The 16,580-nt window shown below is 42.9% G+C and overlaps 1 protein-coding gene across 1 annotated transcript; it reads left to right on the forward strand.

Moving 5' to 3' along the window:
• The first annotated feature begins 6,647 nt into the window (after nt 1–6,647).
• CLEC3A (C-type lectin domain family 3 member A) lies at nt 6,648–16,181 on the forward strand. The gene is made up of 3 exons (XM_006260249.4): nt 6,648–6,846; nt 9,729–9,809; nt 13,955–16,181. Exons 1-3 carry the CDS (start codon nt 6,732–6,734, stop codon nt 14,344–14,346), a joined length of 588 nt encoding a protein of 195 aa, XP_006260311.2. The 5' UTR covers nt 6,648–6,731; the 3' UTR covers nt 14,347–16,181.
• The last annotated feature ends 399 nt before the right edge of the window (nt 16,182–16,580 follow it).

Consider the following 16,580-nt stretch of genomic DNA (forward strand, 5'->3'; position numbering starts at 1 on the left):
GAAAAATAAAAAAAATCTTGCCAGGCTTTTTGAGGCCAGCACAACTAAACCTACTGTAATTTTCCAAGGAGGACACATGCGGTGACTTTCAGGGTTTGCAAAACTTGTTGAATTCAATCAGAACAAATAAATACAAGCCAGTCCACCCCACCCTTACCACCTCCGACAGTCATGAAATGGTATTCGAAGAGAGAACTTTAAAGACACCTTATTCTAAGCTTGACATCATCCTACTTCAATCAGTTATGTTAATTTGTTGGTTTGTGCCACTTGAAATGCCACAAGTTGGGAGCAGCTCAGTGCAATTCTTGGCAGTTTCCAGATTGCCTTTTTGGCTGGCAAATAGCCACAAGGTTCACAGGATTTTCCATCCAGGTTTCTACTGGGCTTGTTTGTCTGAAACTCTGGAAAACAACTTGCTGTGACTTTACTAACCACTATGACAAGAGCACATCAGGTTTTCACTTTATCCAAGAGTGACCTCATTAAAATCATAATCTGTTAATTTTAAAACCTGGAGGAGATGATAAACCTCTGTAAAATGTTATTAGACTGAAGCAGTATACAGACCATTTGCTTTTCAGCAGATTGATGCCTTTACCTTCTTTGAAAGTATTTTGACCCACAGTATTTTCCTTATAGCTCACCCAGCTCAGCAATAAGTGCATGTGACTCTCCTGCGCAGTAACTTCTTATTCTACATGACGGGGAAATGATCTCTGCAAACATGGCTATTTCAGGAGCTCAGGCCCACAACTAGTTCTGGTCTCACACAAACCATTTCACACGGTACGTGTGCCTGAAAGCTGTTTTCGCAAACCCAGTACAAACCCCATGAAGGCCAAGAATGGGAAGGCAATGCAGAGATATCAAGAGGTTTTCACTAGGGCTGTGCAAAGCTTCGGGTAGTGATTCGATTCGGAGGAGATTCGGCCTGATTCGGTGGCCAAATTTCTGCATCCGAATTGAATCGGGAGCAATTAGAAGGTCCGAATCAATTCAAAGCTCTCCGAATCTTCGGAAAAGATTCGGGGAGCTTTGATGATTCGGGCAGTCCCCGGTGGCTGCAGCAGGGCGCTGCAGCTGGACTCAGAGTCGGTAAGTACTAGAGGCGGGGGCTGGGGGAGGGGACCATGGGGGGAACCCTGCCAGGCCCCACCCCCTGCCTGCTCCCCCAGCTCCCCCAACTCCTGCCCACTCCCCCATAGCTGCCCCACCCACTTACCAGGTGCTGCCAGGCAGGGAGGCAATCCCCTTTGCCTCCCATTGCCCCATGCTGCATGGGGGGCTCTGCCATGAGCCCCCTGACCCCCACCCTGGGAAAAACCAGGATTCACTGCTCCTGCAGCAGCTTCAGGGGGCTCGTGCAGAGCCCCCCACATGGTGCGGGGAAGCGGGGATTGCCCCTGCCTGACAGCAACGGTGAGTGTGGGGGGGTTTCCTTAAAGGGCCATAGCCGCGGTGGGCAGGGCAGCCATAGTGGGGCTGGAACAGCAGAAGGGAGGGTCAGGGGGCTCGTGCAGAGCCCCCTATGAAGTGTGAGGCAGCGGGTGGCAGCAGGGATCACCCACTCCCGGCAGCACCCGGTGAGTGGGGGCTTTTATTTTCCAAGTGCCAGGAGCTGGGGCAACCATTGCTGGGCTGGGAGAGCAGGCAGGAGATTGGCCTGGGAGATTCAGAGATTTGGCAGCAGCTGAATCGATTCGGGGCAGTGATTCGAATCACCAAATCAAATCACTGTCCCCCAAATAGGCCGAATCCAAAACAAATACTAGCCACTTTGCACAGGTCTAGTTTTCAGAGCCTCAGATAAACACCTGACTTTCTGACCCTGAGCAGAAATAAGACCTTATTCTTCGAGGCGCCTCCCAGGAGACAATGGCAAATTTCTTCAAATAAAAGATTCTCGTATTCCTAATGTTCCTGCTATTTGAAAGCAAATGGACCAATCTGAGCAAATGCTATCCGAAGAAACAGATGGGTCACTGAACAATGCCATGACCTATAAGCATACTACCAACTTATTACCTACTAATTCCATTTTGTGACCCCTAGTTCTGTACTTGTACGTGGCACAGTTATGCTTGCATTACTGCATCAACACTTGGTTTCATCAGTATAATTATACAGGTTAAAAAAAAAATCAAATGCCTATTCACTATTATTAAATGGGTACCAAAACTGTGTAGATGAAGCCTAAGGAAAAGCACCGATTTCTCAGTACTGCTGGACTAGTCACATAACCCTCTGCTCCCAGAGCAACTTCTTGAGGGTATGGACACAGGCACATTTGGATCCCTTTCAAAAGGGAAATGCTTCAAAAGGGCAGCAGCTGGTGAATTCTAATTGTTATGTGTGAAAGAGCTGAGAACAGTTCAAAAGTAATAAAATCACTCCAACTTCAACCCTGGATGAAGCAATGTCATGCTGATGCCGGCAGGTACCCTGATTTGTGCTATGCCGTCCCCTTTCTAGAAATGCCTCTATTTTTTAAATAAATATGCCCATGATAGAAGCAGAAATACGATTCTATTGCCATGGATTTATTCAGCTCGCAGGCTGGTGTGTGTTACACGTTCCCTGCTGTGCCTGATCTACAGGGGTTATGAGACTGTTTCATTTCTCAGCATGGTTGCCTGGCTGTTTTGCTCACACTGAACAGATTCAGTTCTGTCTCTGGCATATGAGCTAAAATGGCAGCCATTATACTTGCCTCCTAAATCATCAAGGAAATGCATACATTTACATAAACACCTCCAATTTGGTCTGTGGTACTTCAGATCCCCACTGCTATGGGATCACATAATATCTAATACCACCACTGAAGAGTTATCATTGCTGGTATTTAACCTCCCTATAATCACCTATGAAATATTTCAGTACAGTGAGAGATTATAGAGCCCCTGTTCCAAGTTATAGTTATAAATAGGTAATAAAGGGGTAATTAATGATTAATAGATGTTTTAATGGTTATGGACACTTACAGTCTAACAAGTGATGTCAAACCCCTCCTACTGATGTGCTTATAACCCATATATGAGTAGGGCATGGGAATAGCCAGTGCATACGTACACTGAAAATACTCTTGTTCTCCAGAATCCCAGTTTTCATTGTAAAAAATTAAGCCTCTCATTTAGAAATGAGAAAATCTCAGAAACGTGACGTGAGCGTCACCAATACAGAGATGACTGATGTCTAATTGAGTTTGGAGCAACAGCTCTGAGATGTGTGAACTGCCCAGTGTGTTGTGAACCCAGATGCCCAGGAATCGTTTGAACGTCAGCGTGTTCAGCTGTTCCTTTCTGGTGGAAGAAGGAGAGTCACAGGGCTGCCCAATTTGCTGTGAGCAACATCTCACTTTGGCGCTCCAGGTTAGAAGCAGATGCCTCAATCAAGGAGCCAGGCATAAGGATGCTAGCAGCAGACATAGATTCATAGATTCATAGATGCTAGGGTTGGAAGGGACCTCAATAGATCATCGAGTCTGACCCCCTGCATAGGCAGGAAAGAGTGCTGGGTTCAGATGACCCCAGCTAGATGCCTATCTAACCCCTCTTGAAGACCCCCATGGTAGGGGAGAGCACCACCTCCCTTGGGAGCCCGTTCCAGACCTTGGCCACTCGAACTGTGAAGAAGTTCTTCCTAATGTCCAGTCTAAATCTGCTCTCTGCTAGCTTGTGGCCATTGTTTCTTGTAACCCCCGGGGGAGCGCCTTGGTGAATAAATCCTCACCAATTCCCTTCTGTGCCCCCGTGATGAACTTATAGGCAGCCACAAGGTCGCCTCTCAACCTTCTCTTGTGGAGGCTGAAGAGGTCCAGGTGCCCCAGTCTCTCCTCATAGGGCTTGGCTGCAAGCCCTTAACCATACGAGTGGCCCTTCTCTGGACCCTCTCCATGTTATCCACATCCCTTTTGAAGTGTGGCTCCCAAAACTGCACGCAGTACTCCAACTGCGGTCTGACCAGTGCCTGATAGAGGGGAAGTATCACCTCCTTGGATCTGTTCGTCATGCATCTGCTGATGCACGATAAAGTGCCATTAGCTTTTCTGATGGCTTCGTCACTTCCGACTCATGTTCATGTTGGAGTCCACTAGGACTCCGAGATTCCTTTCCACTTCCGTGCCACCCAGCAGGTCATTTCCTAGGCAGTAGGTATGCTGGACATTTTTCCTCCCTAGGTGCAGCACTTTGCATTTCTCCTTGTTGAATTGCATTCTGTTGTTTTCTGCCCACTTGTCCAACCTGTCCAGGTCTGCCTGCAGCTGTTCCCTGCCCTCCGGCGTGTCCACTTCTCCCCACAGTTTTGTGTCATCCGCAAACTTGGACAGAGTACACTTCACTCCCTCGTCCAAGTTGCTGATGAAGATATTGAAGAGTATCGGTCCAAGGACCAATCCCTGTGGGACCCCACTGCCCACACCCTTCCAGGTCGATACCGACCCATCCACTACGACTCTCTGGGTGCAACCCTCCAGCCAATTCGCCACCCACTGGACTGTGTAGTCATCCAAGTCACAGCCTCTTAACTTGTTTACCAGTATGGTATGGGATACCGTATCGAAGGCCTTCCTGAAGTCTAAGTATATGACATCAACCCCTACTCCTGCGTCCAGGTGTTTTGTAACCTGGTCATAAAAAGAGACTAGATTAGTCAAGCATGATCTACCTGCTACGAACCCGTGCTGGTTTCCCCTCAGCATAATTTGTCCTGCTGGGCTCTCGCAAATGTGAGCCTTGTTAATTTTTTCAAAGACTTTGCCTAGGATGGAGGTGAGACTGACTGCCCTATAATTGCCTGGGTCCTCCTTCCTCCCCTTCTTGAAAATGAGGACCACATTGGCCCTTTTCCAGTTCTCTGGGACCTGGCCCGTGCGCCACAAGTGTTCAAATATTACCGCCAGTGGCTGTGCAATGATGTCGGCCAGTGCCTTCAGTACCCTCGGATGGAGCTCATCCGGGCCTGCAGACTTAAAGGCATCCAGTTCTTCCAAGTGACTCTGCACCATCTCAGGGTCTATGCATGGCAGTCTGGTGCCTTGCTGCTGCCTCTCTACAACCCCAGTGAGAGCCTTGTCTTGCACCTCGCTTAGGAACACTGAGGCAAAGAACTCGTTGAAGAGTTCAGCCTTGTCCCCCCTGTTCGTCACCAGTTGCTTCTGCCCATTTAGTAGGGGTCCTATTCCTCCCTGGGCCTTCCTTTTACTCCCTATATATCTAAAAAACAATTTTTTGTTATCCTTTACTTGGGATGCCATCCTCAGCTCCATGGTAGCTTTGGCCCATCTAACTGCTTCCCTACAAGTGCGAGCAGAGGAGGTATACTCTTTGGTAATCTCTCCCTGTTTCCACTTTTTATATGCTCCCCTTTTAGTCCGCAGGCTGCCCTGGATTTCTCTGGTCAGCCAAGGAAGCCTCCTGGCCCCTTTCCCTCTTTTTCCTCGCATTGGGATTGTCTCCCTCTGTGCCTGAAGGATCATTTCCTTAAGGTACAGTCACCCTTCCTGGGCTCTCATCTCTTCAAAACTCTTACTTTGCAGTGCGTCCTTGACTAATCGCCTGAGTTCATTGAAATCAGCTTTCCTAAAGTCTAGCACTTTCACCCTACTAGTTACCTTACCCACTCGACGTCTTATGGTGAATTCTATTATTTGGTGATCACTGTCCAAGGTGACTACCAATCTGTAGGTCCCCTACCATATCATCCCCCGTTGCCAATACCAGGTCCAGTAAGGCATTCCCCCTAGTGGGACCGTGTACCTCCTGCATCAGGTGGAGGTCCTGTATGCAGGATAGGAACGTGCGTGAACGATGGGACTTTGCTGTTTGCGTCTCCCAGCAGATGTCTGGGTAGTTTAGGTCCCCCATGACTACCGCCTCCTTAGTTTTTATGGTCTCTGAGAGCTGCCTCATTGACATTGCCGAGACCATTGAAGGAGAAACCTAACTCAAGAGAGATGCATAATCACGTTTTGGTCGTGCGCACAGGTGTCATCCATTGCAGTGATTCAAAAAAGCAGAGCTTTTTGCATGGGGAGTTTTAGTTCCACAGCCTGCTTTACATCAAACTAGCATCTTTCCGTTAACATCTGTAATGTGCTCGTAAAGTCTATTAGTCCTCTTTTAAGCCTTTCTAAACGATTTATAAAGATCCAACTAATATAAAGTGTAACCTTAGGCAGATCATTCCAGATCCCAGGCCTTCTGCCTTTGAACTCGGTGGCAAAAATTACAGTCATCAATGAAAGCAGGATCATGACCATTCTCCATTTTAAGTGGCTGGGGCCAGACCCATTTGGAAGAAGCTGCATTGAGACCTTGCTGAATGATGCCACAGAAGGACATCTTTGAAAGGGGTGATGCATGGCTTAACATTATTTGACCACCCATTTGCTTTAAAATATTATTCCTAAAACAATCAAATGAGTTCACTAAGAGCAAAAAAACCCCCAACAAAACGTTCAGTTCTGAAATGCTCCCTGAAAAAGCTCATTTGAAACCAACCAGGAAATCAGAATCTCAGATGAGGAATCGAAACAAGGGGTTACCTTATGTTGGAGCCAGGTGAGGTATTCAACACATTTCGTAAGCAAGGAGCACAGCCAAGTCTATCACTACGCTTTCATAAAGCTAACCTCAGTCAGTTCACAGTGAGTTGTGGCCATATGATTTGCTCTCTTAGCTGCTGTAGAGACTCTCTTGAAGGTTCGTATTAGTTTTTATAGAAGAGACATGGCACAAACGGGACTTATAATTTTTCTGCTCATTACCATACTACTGCTGGATCAGACGACTGGTCAGCCCTCCAGATTCAAAACCAGAAAGCACAGTAAACGTCGAGTGAAAGGTAATCCGTTTTATTCTGGGGAGAGTGTATACCTGGGGGGTTTTATACCTGGGGTTTTATAGTGTGCTTACACACTATTTGATTAATCAGAAATTAGTAGTATATAAATACTTATTAACAAAGGAAATCTTTGCCTGTGTTTATCCCATTGAGAGAAAGGACTTTATATACATTATTTAGGTTACAAGCAGAGTGTGATATGTCAGACTGGATTTGCAAATTGGTACAGGTGCATAGGGACAGACACTGTTCTCAGTTGTGACTATTATATCCCACTGAAATTATTTAGGATACATAGATTTAACTGAGGGTTTAACTTCGGTCTCTCATATTTAGTTATGATGGATAATGCTAGGAAGAATCATGTACAGGAAACCCTCGCTATTCGCAGGCTCGGCATTCACGGTTTCAAATATTCACAAATGCTGAACCCGCATCTTAAATACACTTACAGGAGCTCCTTGGGAGTTTAGTGCTTGCCACCGCTGGGCTCCCGCTGCTGCCAGAGCAGCCGTGCCCCCTCCCCCAGCCACCGGGGGCACTGTTTTCATGAGTGCAGACAGCATTCATGAATGCAGTGCTGTATTTGCAGATTTTGCCATTCGCGAGGATCTCAAGAACGTATCACCTGCGAATGGCAAGGGTCTCCTGTATCATGTTCATCTAGTCTAAACAAGCAGAACAAAATAATAAGTCTCTAGGATATAATATATTTCAACAATAATCCAATGCTAGAGAGTTTTTTGCATTTTTGGTGAGAATATTTGTGAGATAGTTGTAGAATAGTATTTTCCCTGGTTATCAAATGCTATAAAATGGTGCAAATAAAAAAGAACTAGTGGAGAAGAAGCACAGAGTAAATGCCCCAAAGGAGGACTTAGATAACCCTCTTGAATATTGTTCATCAATTAGATTTAAACTCTTACTTCCATTTTTTTTTAAGCAGTGTACGGTCCATAGTTGGTGAGTACTTAACCACTAGTCAGTGATGAGTCAGTAGCTTTCTAAGGCCACTTCATAGCGTGGTCTCTTGATTCTTAAACTAAGGAGTATTTGCATATGTATTTCCCTGTCTAGTAAATGTATCTATCCCCTTTCTTTTGAGTTCCATAAGAGTTTTTTTATTCCATGAATTTTACTGTAAAACAATGGCATTTTTCTACCACGTATGAAAACATACCTGCTTTTTCCCGCTAGGTTTAATAGTCAAATCTCTTATACATCATTTTTTAGTTCAACATAAACTCACTTTTTTCTCCTCTGTTCCTTCTTTTTGTTGTTGATGCTTTCTTTTGTTCTTTACCCCCAAACCTTAGTTATTAACTGGAAAAAAATGGAACAAGAGACACTAAGGTGGAGCTGCTGTGTGGGATGTGCAAGATTTTTTCTCTGCCACCATTTTGTTGGTGGTGTTTGAAGCGCAACAAAATGGTTACTTATTGTCCTACGGCAGGTTCTGTTTTAATTTGCTATGTTCATACGATCGACATTTCTGTAAATAAACAGTATGCTTCTCCTGCCCGTATTTAAACTCCGTGCACATGCACATTGAGGAGTTGGTGCAGAACTGAATGTGCAAATTCTGGACTCTATTATAAACTGGCATACAGATGATCAACGACCAATAGTTACCTGTGATCCACATTTTTTTCAGGCAGCTACTAACACGTGCTCACATTGAAAGCTGTGATTAAATTGGGGGATGAAAGGCCAGGTCATACTTTTCTCATATGGGGCCCAGAGATTCTCTAATTAAGCCAGCATTTAGGAAAATTAGAAGGTAGCGCGCCTCTTCACCTTAGAGCCACCCCTATTCCACAGGGGTCAATAGGAGGTTTGCCACTGACTTCAATGGGGCCGGCGTATCAGCCCTAATATCTAGGTTATCCTACTTTTGCCCACAGGTTAATAAACCAGGCTCAAGGTCTGAAGATTTTCTCTTAGAAACCCACACAATAAAATTTTTGTTCATAAAGGATTCAGAGCAAAGAACACCTGCATAATTGTTTGTTTAATTGCACCCCAGGAGCCCACTACTAATTTATGTACTTTCCTGTTAATTAGCATGTTTACAGTATTCATTGCAAATTGCATGAATCAGTCACAGCAGTAACAGTAATAATAAACTAACATTTTCCAATTCAGGCACCTAATACAGGGTACCAAAAAGTGGGTCTGGGCTTTGCTTGAAATTCTTTTGCTAAGTGTATGAAACAGGCTCCAAAATTATCATTAGAAGCCCAGTCTTAAAAAGCAAAAATCAATTGAACCGAATTCTCAACTCCATCATCAAATCCTCATGAGTAAATATCTTTTTATGTAGGGGCACAAACAAAGGCCTTCTGCATGTCTTCAAAAATAATGACTGATCCCTACTTTAGACTTTGAATTTATACTTCAGCAGCCTACCATAGTGCTAAACTTTGCCCTGGTAAGCTAGTTTTATCAAATGCAGTTACTAAAATCAGTTATTTATGCAATTGCATGGTTCATGAACGTTTGTTGTTCTGCTCCATTATCACATTGCTATAATCCCACTGACTTCTTTGGAAAAATGTCCATAGTTGTCACTTAAAACAGAACTGGACCCTGGGTAAGGATTTTATGTAGTTTGTATTCGTTACAATTACATTGGTTTAGATATTGCATGTCTATGACATGGAATTAATTGTTATTTAATTCTGTTGTATTTTGATTGTCTCTGAAAAACTCTGGACTTTTTTCACCTGGGGGAAGGCAGGGAGTGATTTCATCAATATTGTAATTACTACTGTCATATTTATCTCCACAAAAGGCAGTTCTGACTTGGAGACATGCTTGGATGTATGTCGATGTATGTTATTGTATTTTTATTAGTTTGCTTCTTTGTTTGCTTATTTAAGAAAAGGATGATCTGAAGACTCAGATTGACAAGCTGTGGCGAGAAGTAAATTCCCTGAAAGAAATGCAAGCACTTCAGACAGGTAGACCATGTTTTATTGGCTCATTGTTACAAGAAAACATCCTTCCACCACCTGACATACTACATCTTTAAAGAGGCATTCTGCCTCCTTGTCAGGTAGGGTTCCTTACCACTATGAGCTTTCCAAAGAAATGAAAAAGATAGCACCAAGAATAAATCGGGAGCTATAAAAGCGAAACTTGAGTGGAGACAAACTCTTTAATTCTTTTCCATTTAAATCTATTCAAATTTTTGCATGCTGCAGGATTGGTTCCCAGGATCTGCATTATTTCTGCAAGGATAATACTGCAGTAGCCACATACTGATAGCATTAGTATAATGATGGGCTTTATGTAATAATTAAATGCTATGACTATATATTGCTTAATAGTGAGCACACTCTGCCACCAGATGTTCTGCTGATAGAAAGTGGCTACTACTGTAAACCACCTGAGCATGTGCACATCTGTATACCTTTGGCAGCTCCAGGTGTCTCCACTCAGCAGCTCTGCCACCAGAGCGTATTGTTCATGTACCACTGAAGGGACCACAGCCCCCCAGCAGAAGGTGAGGGAGTGTCTACACATACTTTTTGCTAGATGCTGGTTGGTGGCAGAAGCTTTACTACACTTAGTAGAGATGCTATAGATGAGGTTTGGATGTGGACAGAGTGTCAGGAAATTTCTGCCAAGTGGTCATGAGCAACTTTCCCTTTTCACATGGCTAAGTGGGCAGAGAGGTTAGATCGCACTGGGAGTGGGGACACAAGTCTAAAAAGATGGATCATTGCATGGAAAAGTCTGAGAATCTATAGCTTATGTAAGAGAGGTTAGGAGGCTAGACATTTCTTGAAGTGTACGAGTTGTTAAATTCAAATATGAATATTACTATAAAACCAAGTTTCAAAGCAACAATCACTGATAGTTGAGGGCTGGCCTGATTGAATATACAGAAGCTTTAAAACAGGGGTTCCCAAAGTTTTTATGCCACGGTCCAGAAGTGGCCATGGCCCGGCAAACTGCAACCAAGCGGTCACAGCCGACCATAGCTGGAATTTCCAGCCAGAAGACAGGTAAGGATACCTCTGGGTGGGGTGGGGACAAACCCTACACTGCCATGGGCCCTGCAGAAGGAGCCACAGCCTCTCCACCCGGCTCTGGCAGGCCGCGGTTTGCCAGTCCACGGTCACTTCCAGTCTGGCAACCGACCCACCACAGCCTGGCACTGGGCCGCAGCCCAGGGTTTGAGAACCCTTGTTTTAGAAAGTCTGATGGACATTTGCAAAATAAGGAGAGTAATTAACTATCCAGTTAGGAAATGGTTCTATTGTGCTGCCCTTAAACAATTTGGGAGTCACACATGTTGGGGGACATTGGACTGGAAATGACATTGCTGACATGAGATGAAACATTTTTTGACAAGAAGAATGGTATTTGAGGAAGTTAGTTTGTTAGACAAACTAACTTACAAAAGTTAGTTTTGAGTTTTACAAAACGTATTTCCCTTTTAAATAGTCATAGGAATGTTGATTTGAGCGAATGATTTATAGCTAACTAAATAGAAGTCTGTGCTAAGCAATAATTTTCTGGTTCAGAAAGTAAATCTTGTCCTGCTTTTCCAAGTAGCCAGAGAATAAATGTTCAGCAGCTCAGAATTCAAACCAAAGCCAAAAGGAAGTCGACCATCAACACCTATTTTTGCCTTGTTTTATATGTAGAACCTACAATGGTCAAGTGGGTTCTAAATATGACAAAAAAGAGGTCGTCCATGTCTTGCTCTCATCACACATGGTTGCTAAGAATCCCATAACACTTTTAAAAAGAGCTGAGTGTTTTAATTCACAGGGATGCTCAAGATTTCCATATTACAATGAGACTTATTCGTGCACTATTTCTCCTTGTTTCTCTAGGTCATATGCTCTTGTGCACTGTTGCTAAATGACCTTTATCAATAGAGGCTTTCCACTTCAAAGATGGCTAAATTTCAGTGATAACTGTATGGCTATCGATACATAGTTTTTAAAGTCTTTTGGCAATCTTCGCAGATGAAAGATCTCCTATAAAGACAAGTTAAGGATTATTGTATCATTTGCCTCTTGTAACTTTCCTAGTTGCAGTGGGTGAAAAACTTGAAGGATGTTCTTCAGCACTTCAAGAAGTTGAAGAATGAAATGATGAGTAATGATGAACATAAAATGCAACTGATGGATTCATTTCATTACTCTAATTGAAAATACTGCTGGCCTTGCAAATACACGACTTGATCCAAAGTCGCTAAAGTAGATGGATTTGTGAGTCTTTGGATCAGAACCTTAGGAAATCCTGACACAGAAAACAAGCACAAATTTAAAACGTTTAGGGATTTGCAACAGTTTAGAAAAGTTAAACATGGGAGATGCTCATATATTTTTCACAAAAGAAGAAACTCTAAAATATGCATAAAGCATCATGACCGCAGGGCATCTATTCAAGGCAATAAAATATTTAGCACTTGTGAAAAACAGAGCCTTTAGGAGAGTTGTGGGACTGCCACATATGGCTTTACATGAACTTACCTCTTGAAATCCTTGTCTTAATGCAAGTGAATATTATTTGTGTGAAAAGCAGTAGAGGGATATATTAACTTGGGTTTTGGGACATAAACATGAAATACTGGAATTGCTGCTAATTATGGGACTGACGTAGACATCTGCATAGGTAATCTTGTATTTTTGGTGCAGAGGTACTGAATGGTGACTTTGTTTTTGAGACTTTTTGAGTGGAAACCTTCGTCTCGGCTAGTTTTGTGCACAGTGGAAGAAAGCTCTTTGGAAGTATTTATCGGAGTCACCTCAGTTCCATGTAATTGTCTGCATTACAGGAGAAGAGAAATGATAGTTCACCGAGGGTTAACAGTTCATTCCAGCAAACCCTTTCATATGTGAGTAAAGCTGAAGAAACTATAATGACTGCTCTTCAAGGTGAATTGCAGGCTATAAGCCAAATGTATATTCTAGTGCATTTGTTTTTGGCATTAAAACATTCCTGATATGTTCCGCTAGATGAAACCAATGAAGACCTAGGCTTTGCAAAGGACAAGCTGGCGCTCCTTGTGGTCTGTTACCACATAGGTTGTACAGACAAAAACAAACAGTTTAGTAAATGAGGACAGAATGTCGACTTTTAATGACAATGTGTGCACTGTCTCCATTAGAAAAAGGCATCTATAGCCCTAACTCACTCTAGGTCACTTGAAATGGGAGTCTGAAGGGAAGGGATTTATTTAGCTGAAGGAATGAACTGCCTGGAAATTAAGAGCTAGAGGTAATTGTTTTATGTCTTCTGTAAGCTCTTCTGCCAGTGGCAATATTTATTCATCACCTGTCCCAAAATGATGAATTTCAACTCAATATCTTTCAGACAAGCAAGACACTGTAAACAGCACTGCAGCAACATCTGTCCCATACTTGTTTGCTAGGAAGTAGGCTTAGTTAATGCAAAATGCTTTACTTTGGCACTTTAAATGTCCTAAGTATGAAAAGACCTTTAGATCTAGACTTTGGTGCAAAGCCAAGTATACACTTCTTGATGTCTTAGCCTCATCTGCCAACAATACAAACATCCATTTCACTGCAGAATAAGTTATGAAACTGATGAAGGGAGGCAAAATTTGCAAAAGTGGCGGTAAGGACTATTTATAAAAGTCGGTCGTAAGACAGAGAAACAACAGGCCGAGGTCATTTTTAGCATTCTGAAATAACAGAATAAGGAATCATGAGGAAATGAAGTTACTGGACGGGACTGGGATAGGGGGCTCAATGTTCCTTCCTATAAATAAGCTACAAATCAGATTTTTTTAAAGCACCATACAGAGTTCCAGTCACAAGCCACATGGATGTTAAGTGGGATTCGTGTCCAGCAGCATAATAAGCGGTGAGCAGCCAGGTCACCAGCTGGTGCCCAATTAGAGGAGTCATGTGAACAGCAGCTGCTGCCAGCCCAGGTGCCACAGCTACCACAGCTAGACTGGCTCTTCCTGCTGCTGTCACCCAGGGTGCAGTCCCTGGCTCTTATGGCTCTACATGTGCCTAAATCCCATAGGTACTTTAGAAAATCTCTCCCTAAAGACTCAACCTTTTTTAAAGCTATTCGTTTCTTACTGAATATGTCAAATCAAATCTGTTCACAGTCTGTCTTCGTGGAACGAAGGTTCATAAGAAGTGCTACCTCGTGTCAGAAGGTGCTAAGCATTTCCACGAAGCCAATGAAGACTGCATAGCCAAAGGAGGGACGCTGGCTATCCCCAGAGATAACGAAGAAACCAATGTTCTTCGAGACTATGGCAAGAAAGGCCTTCCAGGGGTGTCGGAGTTCTGGTTGGGTGTCACTGACATGGTAAATGAAGGAAAATTTGTTGATGTCAATGGCATGGCTTTACACTATTTCAACTGGGACCGCGCTCAACCCAATGGTGGGAAGCGTAAAAACTGTGTCTTGTTTTCCCAGCCCTCTCAAGGCAAGTGGGTAGGTGAAGTGTGCCGTACTGCCAAAAGATACATTTGTGAATTTCTGATCCCATAACTTCATTCAGAGCTGGCCATGCCAGCTTATTTAGTCATTAATATGCAGTTTTGCCTGGCAATGACCTTCCCACTTAGACAGTGGTGAACTGAAAATATTTGTTGAAATTCCTCACCATATATACACCTCTTTCAGAGGCGGGAATTTTCTTTATTAATTTATTTTCCATTCTCTTGCTACAAAATGTCACGTTTAGTGAGTTCTCTCACCACCTAATTTTAGCATATGCCACATAGTGAATATACCTAACACTGGTTTAAGCTGTATTGCATTATATTATCATAGTTTGATGTTCGTTGTTACTAGTGCCTTAAAGGGAAAATTCATCTCAGACCTGCACTTCAGATGTCTATAAATGAGTGTGTGCTTCAGCACGCTGGTCAATATTAATGAAAGTGCCATGCACAGAACACCCCATAGGGTGAAATTTGCCAACCTATAAGGTCTCACGATCAACTGAAGTCCCACAATTTAAGTAGATTTTTTAACAACGTGAACTTCTGCATAGGGTGACTTTCACCATAACCAATCCAACAAAGAGTTCAAAGATTTTGACCTAAAGGGAAAAAAACCAAACAAATCTGAAGGTGATACAAAAAAGTATGGAGTTGTAAGTGATATATTCCTGAAAGAAATATTCCCAGTAGATATTCTGAGACATCAGCCAGGCAAGAAACATTTGAGTCTAATCCTAATAGTTCGATTATTATTAAATGTAATACGTACCATTTGGAACATTCTCCTACCCATTTTGAAGCGTCAAATGTAACCCACAATATAGGGCACACAGAAGCACCTTGGAGGAACAGACAGAGGTGTCATACTTCAGAGAGAAACATTACTTCTCCCAGGTTGATGGGATTTATAGTGGGCAATGTACTCCCTTAGGCTATAAACAGATGTCTCATTTGACCCAGGTTGACTGTCCCAGAATTTGATCCGAATTAAAATTGCTGCAGCATAGTCCTGCACATGCGCTGCCCTTGCTGTTCCTTTGCCGGTAAGCGACCGGAGAAAACTCAGTCTGACAGGCTTGTTCCTATAATAAGCTGCAATAGCCATACAGGCATACAACAGAATATTCTGGGAAAATGTACTGGTGGATTTTATCCGGCATACTTGAGAAGGATTTGAAGTGGGATAGTGGACATGTACAAGCCTGGAACAAAAGGCTTTCTTCTGGGACAAGTGTGACATCTGTTTTTAGCCACCTCCACTGACAGGTATAAGAGGTGAGCTGAACCGTGTCTTCCTTATGCCTTCCCACTCCTCTCCCAATTACTTCCACTGAGACCTACATCAGAGGGTTCCCCCTACTTCTCCATAAGCCTCATTAGCCAGGGGGAGCTCTGACCCTCTTTAAATACTATACTTCAAGTTGGGCCTCTTTAAGGACAAGTAGATATCTTCATGGGTGAAAATTGGAATAGCTCCACTACAGTCAAGGGAGCTTCACTGAATCCCAGAAGAAGAAATATCACTTCAGTTTTTTGCTGTTCTTAATCTTCCAAAAAACCCACATAAACTACAGAAATTAAATTATAGAAAAAATGGCAGCCAAATGCTTTACTTTTCATCAACCGAATATCACTTTATTTTAGTATTATGTTAAGGGTAATTTGTCAGATTTGCATTATAGGACTTGCATTAATTATTTAAATGTACTGCTGCTTGGAGGTCAGCTCTTTCTTTTCCTTTATTTAATTGTGCAATAAATCTTTGAATTCTGCAATATATCTGTAATTGCTAGTACTTAATTGTGCTATTTAATTGTATTGTTATTTTGAGAAACCGTACAATCACTATTTCAAATATAGTATATAAGTTTATATGCATTTTTTTTTCTGTAGAAATGATGTATGCATTCTGCGTGAAAAAAAAAAAAAGAATTCAATACTGAAATGAATAGAAATCTGCCATTCACTAACTATTTGCTAAAACAAGAAAGCCTGAAGAAGCTTTTTCAATTTCAAATTAGTTTGGGATTCAGATTTAGGATTCAGATTTGAAGTCTTCATACAAATTCAGCTGCCCTTGTTACATTTCCACCATCTGGTGCTTAATCATTCATGAGATTTCAGCACTATCAGCCAGTGCCATAGCAAGGGGGGGAGGGCGAGGGGAAAAGTGGGGCAACCGCCCCGGGCACTGAAGCTAAGGGAGGCCAACAAGAGCTACCCAGCTGGGGTGGGGCCCAAGATGGAGCTGTAAATGGCTCATTTGGCGGGGTACAG

This window comes from Alligator mississippiensis, chromosome 10 (assembly GCF_030867095.1).
Source record: "Alligator mississippiensis isolate rAllMis1 chromosome 10, rAllMis1, whole genome shotgun sequence".
NCBI classification, from domain to species: domain Eukaryota; kingdom Metazoa; phylum Chordata; order Crocodylia; family Alligatoridae; genus Alligator; species Alligator mississippiensis.